The sequence below is a fragment of the Dendrobates tinctorius genome, unplaced genomic scaffold (assembly GCF_039654945.1).
Source record: "Dendrobates tinctorius isolate UK_male_01 unplaced genomic scaffold, ASM3965494v1 ptg000038l, whole genome shotgun sequence".
Taxonomy (NCBI): domain Eukaryota; kingdom Metazoa; phylum Chordata; class Amphibia; order Anura; family Dendrobatidae; genus Dendrobates; species Dendrobates tinctorius.
Window position 1 is genome coordinate 31,216,635 of NW_027361706.1, and position 23,325 is coordinate 31,239,959.

At 44.6% G+C, this 23,325-nt stretch overlaps 1 protein-coding gene across 2 annotated transcripts in view; it reads left to right on the forward strand.

Moving 5' to 3' along the window:
- Positions 1–23,325, forward strand: part of TMPRSS6 (transmembrane serine protease 6) — a 232,808-nt gene that overhangs the window by 154,683 nt on the left and 54,800 nt on the right. For both annotated transcript variants that reach the window (XM_073574347.1, XM_073574345.1), the window contains one exon: positions 15,719–15,855. In XM_073574347.1, coding sequence (XP_073430448.1) covers positions 15,719–15,855 — 137 coding nt within the window. The remainder of the gene's footprint in view (positions 1–15,718; positions 15,856–23,325) is intronic.

A 23,325-nucleotide genomic window follows, 5' to 3' on the forward strand; every position in this document is an offset into this window, starting at 1 on the left:
AAAGCACTGCAAAAACGCTGAAAGAAGTGACATGCTGCAGTTTGCAAAAACGCAGCAGTTTTCCAATTCAGTTAGGAAATTAAACTAATGTGTGTATTCATGAGATTTCTGAAATCTTATAGACTTTGCTGGTACTTTAAAATGCAGTTTAAAATTTGCAATAAAAAACACAGCAAAGACGTAATGTGTGAACATAGCCTTAAAAGTGGTAAAATTTCCTCCAGCCCTAGAAATGCCAGCATGAACAATACAAAATTGCCATAAATAAGATATGCAGAGATTTAAAACAAAACATGCAACATTATCTAGAAAGAAGAAGCTTTCAATAACGGCATGTGGGATTTTCATCACATTGTAATATCGTAGTATTGAGCCGCAGTTCCGCGTGCGTAGCTATATGATACCAGTACCATACATACTTTTTCTATGTATAAACCATAACTACCATTAGTAAATGGCAGAAAAAGAGGCAAAAAGCATGATAACATTTCTTCAAAATTTATTTACTCAATACATAAAATAAACAAGGGAATATGCACAAAATGCCATGATAATACACAGACCAGAAACCAAATCGGAAAATATGACAAGAAAACACCATAAAACTCATGTAATCAAAAACTTATTGTTTGATAGATAGCAAAAATTATAATAAAATGCTTGATGGAATAGACAGATTATATGCAAAATTCACAATGAAAAAAGTGCTACATGCAAGGAGGTGCCAATAATTGTCTGCTGCATATAAAATGCTAGCCACCCTATTGAAAAAAGCACAGTCCTATATTCAGTGCACCTACCAAGTCACAACTGAGAGAAAAAAGGTGATTCAGATTCATTAGGAATGTTCATCCACTTGCTGCATGAAAAGCCGCTAGCCACTTAACCCCTTAACGATCGCCGATACACCTTTTAACGGCGGTAATTAAGGGTACTAAAACCACAGCGCCATTAATTCACGGCGCTGTGGAGAAAGTACATAGCGTCCCCCAGTGTCGGATTTTCTCCGGGGTCTCCGCTGCCAGGGGTAGCCGAGACCCCAGAGAATATGAATCGGTCGGTTTTTACCGACCCCGCTTTTGCGATCGCCGTTATTAACCCTATAACTGCGACCGCAAAAAAAAAAAAGCCGCAATTATGCATTAAATTTCTCTTTCCTCTGATGTGATCGCACATCAGAGGAGAGAGAAATAGGGTCCCCGATCCCCCCAATCCCCCCGGTACCTCTCCGTGGTCCTCAATTCCCTCCCGGTGGTCCCGCGTCCCGCCGGCGTCCTCCGATGGGCGCCGCCATCTTGAAAATGGCGGGCGCATGTGCAGTGCGTCCGCCGGGAATCTGCCGGCTCCGGCTGGCAGATTCCATTCATTATTTTGATCACTATAATAAACGATCATAGTGATCAAAATAAAAAAAAATAGTACATACCCCCCCCTGTTTATCACCCCCTTATATAGGCAAATATAATGAAATAAAGAAAATATTTTTTTTTCAGTTTTCCATTAGGGTTAGGGTTAGGGCTAGGGCTAGGGTTAGGGTTAGGGTTGGGCTAGGGTTAGGGTTGGGCTAGGGCTAGGGTTAGGGTTAGGGTTGGGCTAGGGTTAGGGTTGGGCTAGGGTTAGGGTTGGGCTAGGGTTAGGGCTAGGGTTAGGGCTAGGGCTAAGGTTAGGGCTCGGATTAGGGCTAGGGTTTGAATTAGGGTTAGAGTGAACTAGGATTAGAGTTAGAATTAGGATTAGGAATTAGGGTGTTAGGAATCTGTGTCCTGCCATACTAATGCAGAGATGCAGATCCTCACATTCATCTCCAGAGGCTAAGTCCTTTCTGCCAGCTTGTGAGCATGCTCCTGGAATGAGCTCCCATTGGAGTTCGGGAGTCAGGTGCTCAGGTCCTGCTCCTGATTCCATTGGTTCAGCTCAGGTCTCTGGAGATTTCCGGAAGGTCCCGATCACTGTAAAAAGTGCGCATGGCTGTTATGCCATGCGCTAGTATTTTCTGATACTTGCTGCTGTATGTTTGTTGATGGATGCTTGGTCTGGTGTATGACTTATTTTGAAACCCCTTCCCTCGGTTATTACGAGTGTGTGAGTGATTGGGTCAGCCAGTAGCAGCGCTAGCGCCAGCGCGCTCAAGCTTCAGCCATCTCAGCAGCAAAGCGTCCTGCATCAAGCTTGCGTTATTGCGGTTGCAGACTTCTGTGGCGTTCGCAGTTGCGACGCTGTGCACATGCTCATTCACGGTAAATCCGTTTGGTTGTAGTGCCTCTTTAACTACTCCTGTGCTCGGCTACCGTACGTGTGCCGCTGTGTTCCTGTGCGTTTAACAGGCTCAGCGTTACCATTTCTTTATTATTTGCTAACCAGGGGAAGAGTCTTGAGGAGATCATTTGCATATTCCCAGTGCCTTCTGGGATAAGTGAAGAGTCTCCGCGAGCTCAACGATCACTGGGTTTTGGCCGTTGCAGCTGAAAAGAGGAAATCGGAAAACCAGGGGAAGATCATTTACATATTCCCAGTGCCTTCTGGGATAAGTGAAGAGTCTCCGCGAGCTCAACGATCTGCAGAGACTTCTGGGATAAGTGAAGAGCTCAACCATCTGCAGAGACTTCTAGGATAAGTGAAGAGTCTCCGCGAGCTCAACGATCACTGGGTTTTGGCCGTTGCAGCTGAAAAGAGGAAATCGGAAAACCGGCGCGCAAATTTTGGCTCATCTTTCAGCGTTTTTAAGAAATCTCAAGATGGAAGAGGCCAGGAGCCATTTGGTGAGCTGCATTTCTTGCTACATGTTCACAGATTTACCAGTGGAAAAGCCAAACTTCACATGCCACAAATGCAAGCTTGTGTCCCTGTTGGAGGAAAAGTTGCAAAATCTCGAAGAGAAGTTAGCTACGTTGAAGATCATTAAGGAAGGTGAAGAGTTCTTGGATAGAGCAGAATTATCTCTTCATGTTACAGAAAGAGAAGAGATTCGAAGTGCACCTGAAGAGACAGAGGAATGGAGACATGTGACCCAGAGAAGCAGGAGGACCAGGAGGCAGTCAGCACCCATACTGGTCAGAAACCAGTACCAGGCTCTCACGCAGGAAAACGATGAAGAAATACATCAGGATAAGACTTTGCCAACAAACAGCAACCTTGTACGCCTTCAGAGTCCTCCTGGATGGACAAAGAAAAATGTTGTGAAGAAGAAACGGAGAGTGGTGGTCATGGGGGATTCCCTGTTGAGAGGAACAGAGGCCGCTATCTGCAGACCGGATATAACTTCAAGAGAAATGTGCTGTCTTCCAGGTGCAAAAATTAAAGATGTGTCTGACAGGATATCAGGACTCTTCAGACCTACAGATGACTACCCATTCCTGCTACTACATGTGGGGACAAATGACACCGCAAGAAACGACCTGGAAACCATCTGCAGAGACTTTGAAGACTTAGGCAAGAAAGTGAAAGAACTGGGAGCGCAGGTGGTCTTCTCTTCCATCCTCCCAGTGGATGGCCATGGAACAAGGAGGTGGAATAAGATTCTGCAAGTGAACAACTGGTTACGTCGATGGTGCCGTCAGCAACAATTTGGATTTCTGGATCACGGAGTGAACTACTTATATGATGGACTACTTGCTAGAGATGGGGTGCACCTTACGAAGACTGGAAAGCATGTATTTGGAAGTCGCCTTGCTACACTTGTAAGGAGAGCTTTAAACTAGAACAACATGGGAAGGGAAGCAAAAGACCAGAAAAAGCCATACACCTGACAAATGCTATTGAGAACTCTGCTAACAGAAGTGGAAAGGAAGAACAAAGACGAAAGATTCTAATTAATAAAAATATTGGAGAAAGAGAAACCAATCACAAAATAAAATGTTTCTATACTAATGCACAAAGCATGGGCAACAAACAAGGAGAATTGGAACTACTAACACAGGAAAAGAAATATGATGTCATTGGAATCACTGAAACTTGGTGGGACAATACACATGATTGGAATACAAGACTAGAAGGATACAACTTATTTGCAAGAAACAGACTTGATAAACGAGGAGGAGGTGTCGCATTGTATGTTAGAAACGCGTATATCTGCACAGAGATTGAAGCTTCAGAGACTGGGAGTTCTGTGGAAACTGTTTGGGTAAGAATACAAGGTCAGAACAATGGAAAGGACACCATTGTAGGCATTTAATACAGACCGCCTGTGCAAGCTGAAGATATGGATGAAATCTTTATGCATCAAATGGCCAAGTTCTCCAAAAAATATGACATAGTTGTCATGGGAGATTTCAACTATCCAGACATTTGTTGGGAATCTCTCTCAGGCAAAACTAACAGGTCAAGGAAATTCTTATCCTCTCTTGCTGACAACTTTATCTTCCAAAAGGTAAGGGAGAAAACAAGGGGAACTGCTACCTTGGATCTAATCCTTATAAACAGGGAGGAAATGGTTGAGGAGGTAAAAGTGGCTGGGACCCTAGGAGGTAGCGACCATGCTATTTTAGAATTTTGGATAACTAGAGGCGGAAGACCTGTGAAGACTCAGACGTCAAGGTTAGATTTCAGAAAGGCAGATTTTAAGGGATTCAGAAAGAGAATTGGAGGGATCCAATGGCTGGATATCCTTAAAGACAAAAATGTCCAGGAAGGATGGGAAATCTTGAAAAATGAAATTCTCAAAGCACAGTTGTTAACAATTCCGAAAAGAGGGAAGAATAGGAAGCATTTAAGGAAACCAGGATGGATGAACACAGAACTTAAGCACATGCTAAAAAGGAAGAAAAAAATGTTTATAAAATGGAAAGAGGGAGGCATATCTAAAGAAGAATATAATGCTGTCTGCAGAACCTGCAGGGCACAAATCAGATTATCTAAAGCTGAAAATGAATTGAGGCTTGCAAGAGATGTCAAATGCAATAATAAAGGATTTTGGGGATATGTCAAAAGTAAAAGAAAAGTCAAAGATGCTATAGGATTTTTACAGGATGAAAATGATGAAATGGTAAGACAGGATATTGAGAAGGCTGAACTTTTAAATTCCTATTTTGCATCTGTTTTCTCTCAGAAAGGAAATGTAACATCAACTGTTATTCACTGTCCTATTAAGGGAATAGAAGAATCCAGGATATCTATAAACAGAAAGATAGTGAGGAAACACTTAGCTAACCTAAATGAATTCAAGTCTCCAGGACCAGATGAATTACACCCCAGAGTACTGAAAGAGATAGCAGAAGAAATTTTTGAACCCCTCTCCATAATCTTTGAAAATTCTTGGAGAACAGGAGAAGTGCCAGAAGACTGGAGAAGAGCAAATGTTGTTCCTATCTTCAAAAAGGGGAAGAAGGTGGACCCAGGCAACTATAGGCCGGTGAGTCTGACTTCTATACCAGGAAAGATCTTTGAACAAATTATTAAACAACATGTATGTCAATACCTGGATAAGAATGAAGTGATTAAACAGAGTCAGCATGGGTTTGTAACTAATAAGTCATGTCAGACTAACTTAATTTCCTTCTATGACGGTATCACTGATTGGGTGGATCAAGGAAATGCTGTAGATATAGTATATCTTGACTTCAGCAAAGCATTTGACAAAGTCTCTCATACAATCCTTATTGAAAAAATGACTAAGTATGGAATGGACAAGGCAACTGTTAGGTGGATTCATAACTGGCTTAGTGATCGGACCCAAAGGGTGGCCGTAAATGGCTGCACATCCAGTTGGAAGAATGTCTCAAGTGGGGTACCACAGGGCTCTGTCCTGGGCCCTGTATTGTTCAACATCTTTATCAACGATTTAGATGAAGGAATTGAGGGTAAACTGATTAAATTTGCTGATGACACAAAGCTAGGAGGGATAGCTAATAATAGAGAAGAGAGAGAGAGGATTCAAAAAGATTTAAATAAACTGGAGAAGTGGGCAGCAATTAACAGAATGGTTTTTAATAGGGAGAAATGCAAAGTACTACATCTGGGCAATAAAAATGAAAAAAGCATATATAGAATGGGAGGAATAGAGCTAAGTGACAGCACATGTGAAAAAGACTTGGGTATACTAATAGATCACAGACTGAATATGAGTCAACAGTGTGATGCAGCAGCAAAAAAGGCAAATGCAATTCTAGGATGTATTAACAGAAGCATACAGTCTAGATCACGTGAAGTCATTATTTCCCTCTACTCCTCTTTGGTCAGACCTCATCTGGAATATTGTGTCCAGTTTTGGGCACCACATTTTAAAAAAGACATCATCAAACTGGAGCAAGTTCAGAAAAGAGCGACAAGAATGGTGACCGGTCTGCAAACCCTGTCTTATGAGGAAAGGTTGCAGGATTTGGGAATGTTTAGTTTGCAAAAGAGAAGACTGAGAGGAGACTTAATAGCTGTCTACAAATATCTAAAGGGCTGTCACATTGTAGAAGGCTCAACTTTATTCTCATTTGCACAAGGAAAGACTAGGAGCAATGGGATGAAACTGAATGGGAGGAGACATAGATTAGATATTAGAAAAAACTTTTTGACAGTTAGAGTGATCAATGAGTGGAACAGGCTGCCACGAGAAGTGGTGAGTTCTCCTTCAATGGTAGTCTTCAAACAGAGGCTGGACAGACATCTGACTGGGATGATTTAGCGAATCCTGCTTTTAGCAGGGGGTTGGACCAGATGGCCCAGGAGGTCCCTTCCAACTCTACGATTCTATGATTCTATTTTCATGTGCAGCTCTGTATCCCATAACAGAGACTGCCTCTTTTGCACTTGGGTGATTTAGAACCCTGTGCACACTACCGCTGTAGTGCACTGCCTCCCTTAGCAGCGGTTTTGCCATCTGCCGCACGGTGGACCCCGAGTGGCGAAGGCACTTTAATTATTTATTTTTTTTAGTGCCTTCCGCCACTCATAACATAATACTAGCGCCCGGGTCTGGCTAGAGATGGCGGACCAGCAGCAACTGTTACAGCTTGTGCGTCAGCTCGAGGCTCGTCTTGCTACCCTTGAGAGGTCTCTCGCAGCTGCGCAGGCTACTGATGCTGCCGTCCAGGCACTTACGGACGCGGTAGGGCGTTTGTCCATGTCCGCCCTTCCGCCGACAGTTACCCGCCTCCCGTTGCCCGATAAATATGCTGGGGATGGCGCCTCCTGTAGGGGTTTTATCAGCCAGTGCTCGATACACCTAGAGCTGCTGGCTGCGCAATTCCCTACGGAGCGGGCTAAGGTGGCTTTTGTCATCTCCCTACTGTCGGGCAAGGCGCTGGAATGGGCTACGCCTCTGTGGGAGCGTGGTGACCCCGAGATTCGGTCCGCGGCTAACTTGCTGACTGCCATCAGGCAAGTTTTTCTCGGTCCTCGGGTCACGCATGATACGTCCCTGCAGCTACTCGCCCTTACTCAGGGGTCACTCTCGGTTAGCCAGTACGCCGTCCGTTTTCGGACACTGGCGTCCGAGTTGGAATGGTCCGACAAGGCCCTAATCCCCGTTTTTTGGCGAGGTCTAGCGGAGCATGTGAAGGATGCTCTCTACTAGAGAGATCCCCACCAGCTTAGAGGAGCTAATCTCCGTCTCCTCACGGATTGACCTCCGTTTTTCGGAGCGCGGTATGGAGCGGGCGCACTCCAAGTGCAAATCCGTTTCAGCTCCCAAATTTTTTTAACCTCTTGAGCTGGCGGAGCCAGAGGTTCTACCTCCTGAGCCCATGGAGATATCTCGTACCAACCTTAATTCAGACTCCGACCAGGAATCCATCTGCGGTTGTCATCATGTCTGTGCGGTTTCTCCGGAAGCCGGCTCCCCGCAAAGGTTGGAGTCTGAACCGGTTATCGAGACCTTTGTTCCTCCTCATCTTAGGGCTCAGGTGCTCGCCTGGGCGCATGCGCCTAACACGCACCACCACCGGGGCTATATGCAGGTCTCAAAACTGTTGGCTGGTGCGTATTGGTGGCCCCATAGAGCTCGGGACATAAAAAGATATATTCAGACTTGCACCTTGTGTGCTCAGCCTAACCCTCCTAGACAGAGGGTGGCGACATCTGCCGACATGCGGCAGCGTGCCTCTGTCACTCCCGCTCCTACTATCTCCCAAGTATCCCTCTTGAAACCTGGTGACCTCGGTTCCTCGGATGCCTTCCAGGTGTCTCGGGTTACTGTAACTCCTACCAGGGCTCGGAGAGGAGGGGGCCTTAGGAGGGGGGGTAATGTTAGGAATCTGTGTCCTGCCATACTAATGCAGAGATCCAGATCCTCACATTCATCTCCAGGGGCTAAGTCTTTTCTGCCAGCTTTTGAGCATGCTCCTGGAATGAGCTCCCATTGGAGTTCGGGAGTCAGGTGCTCAGGTCCTGCTCCTGATTCCATTGGTTCAGCTCAGGTCTCTGGAGATTTCCGGAAGGTCCCGATCACTATAAAAAGTGCGCATGGCTGTTATGCCATGCGCTAGTATTTTCTGATACTTGCTGCTGTATGTTTGTTGATGGATGCTTGGTCTGGTGTATGACTTATTATGAAACCCCTTCCCTCGGTTATTACGAGTGTGTGAGTGATTGGGTCAGCCAGTAGCAGCGCTAGCGCCAGCGTGCTCAAGCTTCAGCCATCTCAGCAGCAAAGCGTCCTGCATCGCGCTTGCGTTATTGCGGTTGCAGACTTCTGTGGCGTTCGCAGTTGCGACGCTGTGCACACGCTCATTCACGGTAAGTCCGTTTGGTTGTAGTGCCACTTTAACTACTCCTGTGCTCGGCTACCGCACGTGTGCCGCTGTGTTCCTGTGCGGGCTCAGCGTTACCTTTTCTTTATTATTTTTCTGTGCAGCTCAGTGTCCCATAACAGAGACTGCCTCTTTTGCACTTGGGTGATTTAGAACCCTGTGCACACTACCGCTGTAATGCACTGCCTCCCATAACAGCGGTTTTGCCATCTGCCGCACGGTGGACCCCGAGTGGCGAAGGCACTTTAATTATTTATTTTTTTTAGTGCCTTCCGCCACTCATAACATAGGGTTGGGATTAGGGTTAGGGGTGTGTTGGGGTTAGGGTTGGAGCAAGAATTGAGGGGTTTCCACTATTTACCAACTTTGGGGGTCTAAAAATTGGGGTCTAAAAAATCACTTTTGTGGAAATAAAGACTTTTTATTTTCACGGCTCTGCGTTTATAAACTTCTGTGAAGCGTTTGGGGGTTCAAAGTGCTCACCACACATCTAGATAAGTTCCTTAGGGGGTCTAATTTCCAAAATTGGGTCACTTGTGGGGGGTTTCCACTGTTTAGGCACATCAGGGGCTCTGCAAACGCAACATGATGCCCGCAGACCATTCCATCAAAGTCTGCATTCCAAAATGGCACTCCTTCCCTTCCGAGCTCTCCCATGCACCAAAACAGTGGTCCCCCCCACATATGGGGTATCGGCGTACTCAGGACAAATCGCACAACAACTGTGGGGGTATGATTTCTCCTGTTACCCTTGTAAAAATAAAAATTTGGGGGCGAAAATATCATTTTTGTGGGAAAAAAATGGATTTTTTATTTTCACGGCTCTGCGTTATAAACTTCTGTGAAGCACTTGAAGGTTCAAAGTGCTCACCACACAACTAGCAAGTTCCTTAATGGGTCTAGTTTCCAAAATGGGGTCACTTGTTGGGGGTTTCCACTGTTTAGGCCCATCAGGGGCTCTGCAAACGCAACATGATGCCCGCAGACCATTCCATCAAAGTCTGCATTCCAAAATGGCACTCCTTCCCTTCCAAGCTCTTCCATGCGCCCAAACAGTGGTTCCCCCCCACATATGGGGTATCAGCGTACTCAGGACAAATCGCACAATAACTGTGGGGGTATGATTTCTCCTGTTACCCTTGTAAAAATAAAAATTTGGGGGCGAAAAGATCATTTTTGTGGGAAAAAAATGGATTTCTTATTTTCACGGCTCTACATTATAAACTTCTGTGAAGCACTTGAAGGTTCAAAGTGCTCACCACACATCTAGATAAGTTCCTTAATGGGTCTAGTTTCCAAAATGGGGTCATTTGTTGGAGTTTTCCACTGTTTAGGCACATTAAGGGCTCTCCGAACGCAACATGGCATCCGATCTCAATTCCAGCCAATTCTGCGTTGAAAAAGTCAAACGGCGCTCCATCCCTTGCGAGCTCTGCTGTGTGCTGAAAAAGAGGTTTACCCCCACATATGGGGTATCAGCGTATTCAGGAGAAATTGTACAACAAATTTTGTGGTTGATTTTCTCTTTTAACACTTGTGAAAATAAAAAAATTGGTTCTGAAGTAAATTTTTTGCAAAAAAAGTTAAATGTTAATTTTTTCCTTCCACATTGTTTAGTTTACATCGCTAAATGTAAAGGGGCCTTTACTTTGGGGCTGCATGCCTCTTCTTTTTCTGAGCCCAGTCATCCCACTTATGGAACCAGGGCAGCAATTTATCCAGGAGATATGTGACAGCACATGTGAAAAAGACTTGGGTATACTAATAGATCACAGACTGAATATGAGTCAACAGTGTGATGCAGCAGCAAAAAAGGCAAATGCAATTCTAGGATGTATTAACAGAAGCATACAGTCTAGATCACGTGAAGTCATTATTTCCCTCTACTCCTCTTTGGTCAGACCTCATCTGGAATATTGTGTCCAGTTTTGGGCACCACATTTTAAAAAAGACATCAACAAACTGGAGCAAGTTCAGAAAAGAGCGACCAGAATGGTGACCGGTCTGCAAACCCTGTCTTATGAGGAAAGGTTGCAGGATTTGGGAATGTTTAGTTTGCAAAAGAGAAGACTGAGAGGAGACTTAATAGCTGTCTACAAATATCTAAAGGGCTGTCACATTGTAGAAGGATCAACTTTATTCTCATTTGCACAAGGAAAGACTAGAAGCAATGGGATGAAACTGAATGGGAGGAGACACAGATTAGATATTAGAAAAAACTTTTTGACAGTTAGAGTGATCAATGAGTGGAACAGGCTGCCACGAGAAGTGGTGAGTTCTCCTTCAATGGAAGTCTTCAAACAGAGGCTGGACAGACATCTGACTGGGATGATTTAGCGAATCCTGCTTTGAGCAGGTGGTTGGACCACATGGCCCAGGAGGTCCCTTCCAACTCTACGATTCTATGATTCTATGACTTAAAGGGTTAATAAACTTATTGAATGTGGTTTTGAGCACCTTGAGGGGTCTAGTTTTTAGAATCGTGCCACTTTTGGGTATTTTCTGTCATGTACACCCCTCAAAATGACTTTAAATATGATGTGGTCCCTAAAAAAAAATGGTTTTGTAAATTTTGTTGTAAAAATGAGAAATCGCTGGTCAACTTTCAACCCTTATAACTTCCTAACAAAAAAAAATTTTGCTTCCAAAATTGTGCTGATGTAAAGTAGACATGTGGGAAATGTTATTTATTAAGAAATTTGTGTGACACATCTCTCTGATTTAAGGGCATACAAATTTAAAGTTTTAAAATTGCAAAATTTTCATAATTTTCGCCATATTTCCATTTTTTTCATAAATAAACACAAGACTTATCGGATAAATTTTATCACTGGCATGAAGTACAATATGTCACGAAAAAACATTCTCAGAATCAGCGGGATCCATGGAAGCATTCCAGAGTTATAACCTCATAAAGGGACAGTGGTCAGAATTGTAAAAATTGGCCTGGTCATTAAGCTGAAACCTGGCTCTGTCGCTAAGGGGTTAAATCTCTTTATTTTGTTGCATATAAAAAACGCAGTCACCTAAGGGCATAATGATCTCCTGAACTTACATATGTTACAGGTACTGGTCTGGTCTATCACAGCCACCCCGACAGCGCCGTTTCGCCTCACAAGCTTCCTCAAAGAGGGGCATGAAATTGAAAGTGCCAAATATCGCCTTTATGTATAGTAAAAAAAATGTTTTTCTGCACCAGAATAAATAGTATTTCCCCTGCTAATGTTCAGCTATATGATTTTTTAATTTTCTTGTGGTGCAGCCCACATATCTCAAATTGCAGGGTTTGCATACAATAAAGTAACCACAATACGGTGCCCCGATGGGATCAAAATTTTCCCCATCTTTAGTGTCTTTGCATATAGCATAGTGGGAGGAGGCTTTCATTTTCAACACTAGACATCCTTTCCCATATAGTCTGGTCCCATGATTCCTTGCACATCCTATGATTAAGGGCGTTCTTCACACCAGAAATGCGTCGGAATTCAATTTGTACAGCGGATCCCTCTTCTTTTAAATAATTTTTTTTAATGATTCTTCTATAAAGACTCTTTGGTATCAATTGGATGGCCGTGCCGCTTTCCTTTTCCCATTGCAATTTCTTTACAGGCTGTTCTATACCAGCAGAACTGGCACCCATTCACCATCGTTCTTGCGTGTTTTGAATGTTGACAGCGTGGTGAGCTCGTTTTCCTCTTTTTTCCTTAAAGTAAAATGAAAACTCAAGGGAACAGCAGGAATTAAATAAGAGCAAAAACTGGTGACTTTTAACCCTGTCGCAGGTTCTCCTTAAATCTACAACCATGTCTAAAATAATGGATTGCAAGATGCCCAAGCGAGGGAGTCGCGGGCGTCCTTCCGTCCCACTCGCTTTGGCATTCTACAGACATGTCATGTCCCAGTCCCGCTGTGCTTCTATGTGTGATAGGCATCACACTTAAGGGGGCTTTACACATAGCGATATTGCTAAAGCATCACTGATTTTGTAACGCAGCAGCGATATCGCTAGCGATATCGCTATGTGTTATACTTACCTCCGACCAGCTCCCCCCGCTGGCTATCGCTGATCGCGCGGGATCGTCCACGTCCATTTCTCATCGTCGGCTTCCTGCTGGCACCGACGAGCGAGCTATGGACGCGGGTGGAAGACGGCGGTCATCGCTTCGTCAGAAAGGTAAGTACGACTGCCGAGCATCGCTACATCGCTGTTAGATCTTCCTGTGTGGCAGCTCACTAGCAACCATTTAGCGATGCACCAGCGATCCTGACCGGGTCGTATCGTGGTCGGGATCGCTGGTGCATCGCTAAATGTAAAGGGGCCTTTACTTTGGGGCTGCATGCCTCTTCTTTTTCTGAGTCCAGTCATCCCACTTATGGAACCAGGGCAGCAATTAATCCAGGAGATATGAGGTTCATAAAAACAACCAAACTTTTACTTGTTGAATGGCTGTATATACAGTATTTACAGTCAGATATCGAGGATAAGGCCCAATGGGTTGTCATCTTTCCCAGAAGTACCGGATACAATTTCAACCCTGGTTCTCGGTATAGGTAGATAGGTTCCCTCTCACTGGCTTTCCTATCCCTAGGGAATCTTCTCCACCACTAGCATTATATCCAGATTGCAATATCTTCTGCCCCATGTAGTCTGAGTCCATCTTTCCCTGTAGCATTACAAGCTGAGCTTGCCCCAGGCCACCAACGTCCATCTCTAGGTTGCCTCAGGCCATTAGATGGAATCACACAGAAGGGTATTTTTGGCAATCCACTGCCCCAATTTTAGGCCCACGCTGTCCCTAGGAGCCTCTTGTCCTGGGCCTGCTGCTTCACTCACTGCTGTCCACATTCTGACTGGCCCCTGTCACTTCCTGAACCTGCTACCAACTCTCAGTTCCCCCCTCCCAAACTGAGCCGTCCATTATAGTTAACCCTGTCTCAGCTAACTACACTGTGTTCCAAATTATTATGCAAATTGGATTTAAGTGTCATAAAGATGTAATTTTTTGTTTTTCAAATAAACTCATGGTATTGTGTATCAGGGCTCTTTGGATCACTGAAATCAATCTCAAATGCCTGTGATAATTAGTTTACCAGGTGAGCCCAATTAAAGGAAAACTACTTAAGAATGATGTTCCACATTATTAAGCAGGGCACAGGTTTCAAGGAATTTAGGAAAGAAAAAGGATCTCTCTGCTGCTGAAAAGCATCAAATAGTGCAATGCCTTGGTCAAGAGATAAAAACATTAGATATTTCCCAAAAATTTAAACGTGATCATCGTACTGTTAAGAGATTTGTGGTTGATTCTGAGCACAGACATGTTTGTGCTGATAAAGGCAGAATGAGGAAGGTTTCTGCCAGGCAAGTTCATCGGATTAAGAGAGCGGCTGCTAAAAAGCCATTACAAACCAGCAAACAGATATTTAAAGCTGCTAGTGCCTCTGGAGTCCCTCGAACCTCAAGGTGTAGGATCCTTCAAAGGCTTGCTGTGGTGCATAAACCTACTATTCAGCCACCCCTAAACAGTGTTCACAAGCAGAAATGGTTGCAGTGGGCCCTGACATACATGAAGACTAATTTTCATACAGTCTTGTTTACTGATGAGTGTCGAGCAACCCTGGATGGTCCAGATGGATGGAGTAGTGGATGGTTGGTGGATGGCCACCATGTCCCAACAAGGCTGCGACATCAGCAAGGAGGTGGAAGAGTCATGTTTTGGGCCGGAATCATGGGGAAACAGCTGGTAGGGCTCTTTAAGGTTCCTAAAGGTGTGAAAATGCCCTCTGCAAAGTATATCGAGTTTCTGACTGACAGCTGTCTTCCATAGTATAAGAAGCAGAAATGTGCCTTCAGGAGCAAAATCATTTTCATGCATGACACTGCACCATTTCATGCTGAAAAGAATACCTCTGAGTTATTGACTGCTATGGGCATAAAAGGAGATAAACTCATGGTGTGGCCACCATCTTCCCCTGACCTCAACCCTATAGAGAACCTTTGGAGTATCATCAAGCAAAAGATCTATGAGGGTGGGAGGCAGTTCACATCAAAACAGCAGCTCTGGGAGGCTATTCTGACTCCATGTAAAGAAATACAAGCAGAAACTCTCCAAAAACTCACAAGTTCAATGGATGCAAGAATTGTGAAGGTGATATCAAAGCAGGGTTCCTATGTTAACATATAACTTGGTCTGTTAGGATGTTTTGGAGTTAAATAGCTTTTTTATTCAGTGAATGTGACCTCCTAATGCTGCAAATTCCACAAATGAACATTTTCAATTCTTTAAAACATATCAAATGTTTCGAAATTCTACTGTGCCTAATAATTTGGAACAGTGCAATTTGAGTTTTTATTCATTTTGGAGATTATACTGTTATCATTGGGAGGTTTCTTCAATAAAATTTGATGTATACTCTAACGGGTGATGACTTTTATTAGACTGACTGTCATTTGTACCGAATATTTAGGAAAATCATAGAAAAATATCATTTGCATAATAATTTGGAACACAGTGTACAGCCCCAGTGGGTATCATCCTTTCATAACATACATGAACCTCAAATGCATTTAACCTTTGGATTGCCAGAGAGCAATCCATCAGCCTCCACCACTGCCAAAAACTGGTGACTTTAGACCCTTTCACAGGTTCTCCTTAAATCTATAAACACGTATAAAGTAATGGAGTATAAAGTAAAAAATAATGAAATTGAAAGTAAGGAAAAAGTACACCTAGCCCTGCAAGAAAAACAGAGGTTCTTATAACTAAATTGAGGAAATAAAAATAACTTTTTGGGATGGTCTCAAGGGGTTCAAAACTATCAAACATAAGTTGGAAAAAGCATTAGTGTTTAAGTTACTAATCATCGTGTATGGTTTCACATTAGTTTTACTATTTAGAGTTGAAACTATTTTAGCTCCTTTTATTCCGTTATTCACTTGTTATTGTAGCCTTGTTTTCTTGTGATGGGTTTTATCTACTGGCGTGATATGAAATGCGTAGTGACATGTAAAATGTGACATGTGCTTCTCTGCTCCTCTCTTACAGACACTACGGCTGCAGTCGACAGGAGCCTGTGTCTGAAGTGTTGTCATCTGGGAGTGCGATGCTGGTTGTCTGGAGGCAGGGAATGTACAGTTACTATGATCCATTTGTGCTCACAGCGCTGCCTCTGCCGATCACAAGTGAGGAAGACCAGGGAGTATAAACTGGGGGGAGGACGAGTAAAAGTGCAAGGTTATACCGTGAAATTGTAATTGAGTTACATGGCAAATCTAGGCTTATCGAGACCAGTGGATAGAAGGAAATGTAATGATGACTAATGTGCCAACATCTCCCGGTGCAGCCGAAGATGGCTGACAATTAAACAAGCGGGCGGAGGGCACGATTTCATAATTAAAACACTGCCAGGCATATTTAAAATTCATCATGCTCTGCTTTGCATTTGATAAACAGATGCTCGGTGAAGGCCACATCACCCGCCCCGTGCCGGCCAAAAATGTCATTAATAGATTGTGTAATGCAAGAGAAAGCTCCAGGGCAGCCGGCGTAATTTGTGAAAACTGGAGCATTAAGAAAAGAAGATGCCCGGAGCAAGTAGTCAGGGAAATGATTTCATTTCGAGATGAGATGCTCATTCTGATTGGTTGCTGCAAATTTATTTTTGCGTGCTCCTGTGTATCAGAGACAAGCAGCATTACTAGTTCTGGTAACCAGGGATGGAGAATTATAAAGATCTCAATTATTCTAGTCTTAAAATTAGGGCTCGCTCACACGAGCGTAGATCCTCTCCTCCGAGAGAATCGGATTGATTAAGTTGATGACATTCTGATCAAACTCTGCCAGAGTTTGCTCAGTGTCAGTTTAATGTGATCTGATTCTCTCGAATGAGACAATCAGAGCACACTGTGAGGATAAGATGGAGAACAAAATTTCTCCATTATGTGAGTCCTCGGAAATTGGACTGACTCGGATGTCATCCCAGTGCAGTCCAATGTTTTCCAAGCACTCATAGACTTGAATGGGTGAGTGGCATCCGATTTGTGCTGCAGGTAACAGCAGGCTGTGATTTTTTTTCTCATGTCTAATCAGTATGACTCTGGTCAGCGCTGCCCCATAGTATAACATTGGTCTGAGTGTTAGCTGATAAGAGATCGCATAGCACTCGTTTGATGTATACACTCGTGTCAGCGAGCCCTTACTAGAAGTATTGTCCCAAAATGTCATCTTTGTTTATTAATGTGTCGAGGGTGCAAACTGATACTGATCAATAAGTCTGTGTTCCCACCATGAAGTTTTGACACTGCGTATTTTGTAAAAATCGCAGCGTCTTACAGTTCCCGCAAAGTGGATGGGATTTATAGAAATCTCATTCCCACCATGCTCCTTTTTACTCAGTGGAAACTGACCTGTGGTGCGTGATTCAGAACTAAAACATCTCAACTTGTCTTGCGGGTACGCTGAGTTCTATGTGCAGATTTTCACCACAGAAATGCATTAGACGCACAAAATCTGCAAATAAAAACTGCATTGGCATTAGTGTGTTTCCGCTGCAGAAGCGCACTAAAAATGAATGTAATCCGCACATGACTATCAATAAAGTTTTGTCAAAATGCAAATATCAGGAAGCATCAAAAACAAAGCAGCTTTATTTAAAACAGGGCATACCAATAAAAAACGCAAAGTGAAAAACGTAATAAAAAAGCATGTAAAAAAACGCACACAAAAACACAATGAAAAAACTCAACCTAATTTACATAATAGGTGCCAAAATGGTGCAGAAAACCTGTAACATCAAGAACTCACTAAATACTCACTGTGACTGCACAGAAGTGGGTGGGCCGCCACCCCCAGCACCACAAAGCTGCCCACATCGTGATGTTACTGCATCACATCTAGTAGCTGATATCTGTCATTGCAATTCTGTCTGTGATAATAATGAGACCACTGAAAAGCATCCTCTACAGCACAGGAAGTATCAGACTAATACTAAGTTAGTGACTAATCTGAAAATTGCATTATTTTAAGATTTTTTTTATATATAGAAGGCAATGTGGAAAATATAAAAAAATTACCCCAAATTTTTATAAAATCATTTGTTATAAAAATTTGATTTAAACAATGACATATTTAATTTTAATGGGGAGTTCTCAATTTATTAAATTACTTTAGTTAGTTAGACAGAATGAAAACAAGCAAGTTTGCAATGGACTTGATTTTCCTATCTGCTGTCATTCTCCTGCAATGAGAGCTTTTATCTTTTCTGGTGTACAGCTAGTTTCCATGGAGCTCTACTGCTTGCCCAGACCTTGGACAAGAGAGCACAGTTACATTCCGGGAGAGGAATTAACTTCTATCATCCCAGTCAGCTCTTCAGCCCATTGATTTCTATATAGCAGATAGCTACTCACCTCCCTCCCAATCCCTCTCAGCTCCTGACAAGCTGCTGTTATAAATATTTCAAAATCACTCACTCGCAGCATCATTTTTTCCCAGCGCAGGTCTTCTAATCACTGTTCTCATTTCCTGAGCCATGTGTTTGTTCAAATGCCCTCTTATCTCTAATTGAAAATCCAGTGGTAAAAGTGTAGACTCAGAACAAACTTCTGATCGCTGAATGCATTACAGCAGAATTTGTTCTGAGCTTTATAATACTACTAAAACTACAGCTCTGCTCCTCACAGCTCTCACTGTCCTAAGCCGTGTGCTTGTTCAAATGTCCTTTTCTATGTGTATGCAAATACAGTCATAACGATGAAGACTCCAGAACAAAGCACTAAGTGTGTTACAGCAGAACTTGTGCCGAGCTTTATAGTACTAATAAAATTACAACTCTGCTAATCATCAGAACTGTCACTCAATGAGTAGAGTCTTCCCTTCCAGAAACCACTAAGTAAGGAGACTGTAAGGAAATTGTTTTGATCTGAAGTGTTCAAGAAACAACTTAAGAATACCCCTTTAAGGAACACAGATATTGTGTGTAGAGTTGAGCGAAACGGGTCGAAAAATTTCAAAAGTCGCCGACTTTTGGCAAAGTCGGGTTTCATGAAACGAAACCCGACCCTAGGATGAGGTCGGCCACGAGGTCGGCGACTTACGCGCCAAAGTCGCGTTTCAAAAGTTTGGCTGAAAAAGAGTGCAAAACAATCAGGATCCACGGACACTGTGGGCAACGTGATGACATAGGCAGGGGTCACCACCATCTTTCAGAACGGCATGCAAGTGATTGGCTTGCTTTGGTGGGCGTCACAGGGGGTATAAAAGGGCGTGCACGCCGACCGCCATCTTACTTCTGCCGATCTCAGTATAGGGAGAGGTTGCTGCTGATTCTGTAGGGAGAGCGTTAGGCAGGGAAGAAGACAAAAAAACTGCTTCTGCTGCTAGCGATTTGGCCTGCACAACACACCAGTCACTGTGTGTGCAGTGCAAGGGGAGGCTATATAGTGGTGTATCAGTGGTGTTGGTTGTTGGGCTGCCTTCTAAGGCTTCCTGACACGCTGGCATTGCTGTTTACCCACTGCTCCGCAAACTGCTTTTTTAAAAGCAATCCCAATTTTTTTTTTTTGTCCTGCTGAGAAGAAAAAAAAACTGCTTCTGCTGCTAGCGATTTGGCCTGCACAACACACCAGTCACTGTGTGTGCAGTGCAAGGGGAGGCTATATTGTGGTGTATCAGTGGTGTTGGTTGTTGGGCTGCCTTTTAAGGCTTCCTGACAGGCTGGCATTGCTGTTTACCCACTGCTCTGCAAACTGCTTTTTTAAAAGCAATCCAATCTCCCTTATCCTCTCGTTACTTTTGTCACAGCTGTGCCATCGAGCCTGTGACATAGCGCTCAGATATCAGTGGCCCTCACACAATCCAAAAGTGTCCAGTGTCCACAAGTGTGTGCAGAAATTCAAAATCTCCCTTATCCTCTCGTCACTTTTGTCACAGCTGTGCCATCGAGCCTGTGACATAGCGCTCAGATATCAGTGGGCCTCACACAATCCAAAAGTGTCCAGTGTCCACAAGTGTCTGCAGAAATTCAAAATCTCCCTTATCCTCTAGTCACTTTGGTCACAGCTGTGCCATCGAGCCTGTCACATAGCGCTCAGATATTCATTGGGCCTCACACAATCCAAAAGTGTCCAGTGTCCACAAGTGTCTGCAGAAATGCAAAATCTCCCTTATCCTCTAGTCACTTTGGTCACAGCTGTGCCATCGAGCCTGTCACATAGCGCTCAGATATTCATTGGGCCTCACACAATCCAAAAGTGTCCAGTGTCCACAAGTGTGTGCAGAAATTCAAAATCTCCCTTATCCTCTAGTCACTTTGGTCACAGCTGTGCCATCGAGCCTGTCACATAGCGATCAGATATTCATTGGGTCTCACACAATCCAAAAGTGTCCAGTGTCCACAAGTGTGTGCAGAAATTCAAAATCTCCCTTATCCTCTCGTCACTTTTGTCACAGCTGTGCCATCAAGCGTGTGACATAGCGCTCAGATATCAGTGGCCGTCACACAATCCAAAAGTGTCCAGTGTCCACAAGTGTCTGCAGAAATTCAAAATCTCCCTTATCCTCTCGTCACTTTTGTCACAGCTGTGCCATCGAGCCTGTGACATAGCGCTCAGATATCAGTGGGCCTCACACAATCCAAAAGTGTCCAGTGTCCACAAGTGTCTGCAGAAATTCAAAATCTCCCTTATCTTCTTGTCACTTTTGTCACAGCTGTGCCATCGAGCCTGTGACATAGCGCTCAGATATCAGTGGCCCTCACACAATCCAAAAGTGTCCACAAGTGTCTGCAGAAATTCAAAATCTCCCTTATCCTCTTGTCACTTTTGTCACAGCTGTGCCATCGAGCCTGTGACATAGCGCTCAGATATCAGTGGGCCTCACACAATCCAAAAGTGTCCAGTGTCCACAAGTGTCTGCAGAAATTCAAAATCTCCCCTGTCCTATAGACACCTTGTACCTTGTTTTACATTACTATATAGTTTGTTGGATTTTGTCTACATTTCTACCAAAAATGAGGAAGGCTGGTGGAAGAGGCCGTGGAATTGGGCGGGGGTTGGCAGCTGGTAATGATGGTGTTGGTGGTGGATCTGATGGTAGTGGCAAGAGCAAAATAGGACCGAATGCAGGAGGTGTTGAGCCTGCGTCATCGTCTGGCTACATAAGGCCTCGAACGCTTAGTTTTCTAGGAGTTGGCAAACCGCTTTTAAAGCCAGAGCATCAGGAAAAAGTTTTGTCTTACATTGCTGACTCAGCCTCCAGCTCTATCGCCTCCTCTTCTTCAGTTGTAAAAAGTAAAAGCACTGAGTCGTCATTGGAGGCTCATGTTCATGAACCACACCTTTCCTTGTGTCCTTCACCCCAACCAAGATTGAAGGATGACACAGGCCATACTACTGATTACTCCATGGAGCTGTTTTCACATACCATGCCTGGATTATCAAGTCAAATGGTGAATTACCCAGGCCAAGATGAATCTGACATGGAGTGCACTGATGCACAGCCGCTGATGGATGATTCTGCTGGTACATTCACTCAGAGCACTACATTGTCCTCGCAGTGTACAGAGCCAGATTCTGACCCTGATGAGACTCAGGTGCCCCTTCCCGCACACTATACCACCATACACGGTGACACAGAGGAAGGTGCACATGACATAGAAGAGGAGGTGATGGATGACCCAGTTGTTGACCCAGATTGGCATCCATTGGGGGAAGAGGGTGCTGCTTCCAATAGCTCAGATGAGGAGCATCCACAGCAGACATCGACATCGCAACAGCTGTTATCTGGCAGGCCCGGAGCACTCCAAAGACAGGTTCCAAACATCAAAAGAGTTGCTGGACAGCTTGTCCAGAGGGTCAAAAGATCACAGCGTGCTAGGCCGCAAAATGTCTGCCAAAGTAGGAAGAGTGCAGTGTGGCACTTTTTTGACCAAAATCCTCATGATCAGGCCAAGGTTATCTGTAAGAAGTGCGCAAAGACCTTTAGCCGAGGGAAAAATCTGAAAAATTTGAATACCAGTTGCATGCTTAGACATTTAACCACCATGCACTTGCAAGCGTGGACACAACACCAAACCTCAAGTGCCACATGTGCAACTGATCACAACGAAGGTAGTCAGCAACGCTACATTGTTTCCCCCACTGTAAGCCCACCGGTTAGCACAGCAGCAAATGTTGAGGTGTCGTTGCAAGGCCACAGCAGTCAGGGATTCCCACTGTTATATCAACGAAAGACTGATTCTAGGCCATCAGAAAGAACACCAACTCCATCACCATCATCAACCCTCTCTCAGTCCGCCCTGTCCACCGCTACTTCCACCATATGCAGCTCTCAAGTCCAGCTCACCCTCCCAGACACTATGAGTAGGTCAAGAAAGTACTCAGTCTCTCATCCGCGTACACTGGGTTTGAACGCCCACATTGCCAATCTAATCTCGTTTGAGATGATGCCCTTTCGGTTGGTGGAAAGCACAGCTTTCCGCGAACTCATGGCCTATGCAGTACCACGCTATGACCTACCCAGTCGCCACTTCTTCTCTCGCAAAGCCATCCCAGCCCTCCACCATCATGTGAAAGACCGCATTGTCCATGCACTCAAGCAGTCAGTGAGCGGAAAGGTGCACCTCACAACTGATGCATGGTCCAGTCGGCATGGCCAGGGCCGTTACGTGTCCATCACTGTGCACTGGGTTAATGTGGTGGATGCAGGGTCCACAGGGGACAGCGGTGGTGGGACAGTGCTGCCTAGCCCACGGTATAGGAAACAGTTGGCTGTAGGCATTCGACCCTCCTCCTCCTCCTCCTCCTCCAGAAGCGAAAGCTCGTCCACAGAGCACAGTCGTACGAGCACTCCATCTGCAGCTGCCACTGTTGCACACGATGTGTCCCCCTATCGAGCAGCTAGTGGAAAGCGTCAGCAGGCTGTGTTGCAGATGATGTTTTTGGGCAACAGACACACCGCCGAGGTGCTGGCCGAGTACTTGAAGCGACAAACTGAGTCATGGCTGGGCAGTGTACATCATCTTGAGGCAGGCAAGGTAGTTAGTGATAACGGCCGTAATTTTGTGGCAGCCATAGCCCTTTCAAAACTCAGCCATATACCTTGCTTGGCTCACACCTTGAACCTGGTGGTGCAGTGCTTCCTCAAAAATTATCCGGAGTTAACAGCCCTGCTCCAGAAGGTGCGAAGACTGTGCGCGCACATCCGCCGGTCGCCTGTACACTCCGTTCGTATGCAGAAGCTGCAGCGATTGCTCCACCTTCCCAACCACCGCCTCATTATCGACATTGCAACAAGGTGGAACTCCACCCTGCACATGGTGGAGCGGCTGTGCGAGCAGAGGCAGGCCATAATGCATTTGTGGGAGGCTACACGGCCAGGCACTTTGAGAGCAGACATGGAGTTGACAGGTGTGCAGTGGTCAAAGCTGAAAGACCTCTGTAAAGTCCTTCAGTGTTTTGAGGAATGCACACGGCTGGTTAGCGCAGACGACGCCATCCTAAGCATGAGCATCCCACTTATGCGTCTGCTCATGCAAACTTTGACGCACCTTAAGGAGCAGGCGTCTGCAGCCAATGTTGATGAGAAGGAAGAGGAGGAGGGAATCCTTGATGACATTCAGCCATTGTCTGCTCAGGGACCTCTCCTGGACGAGG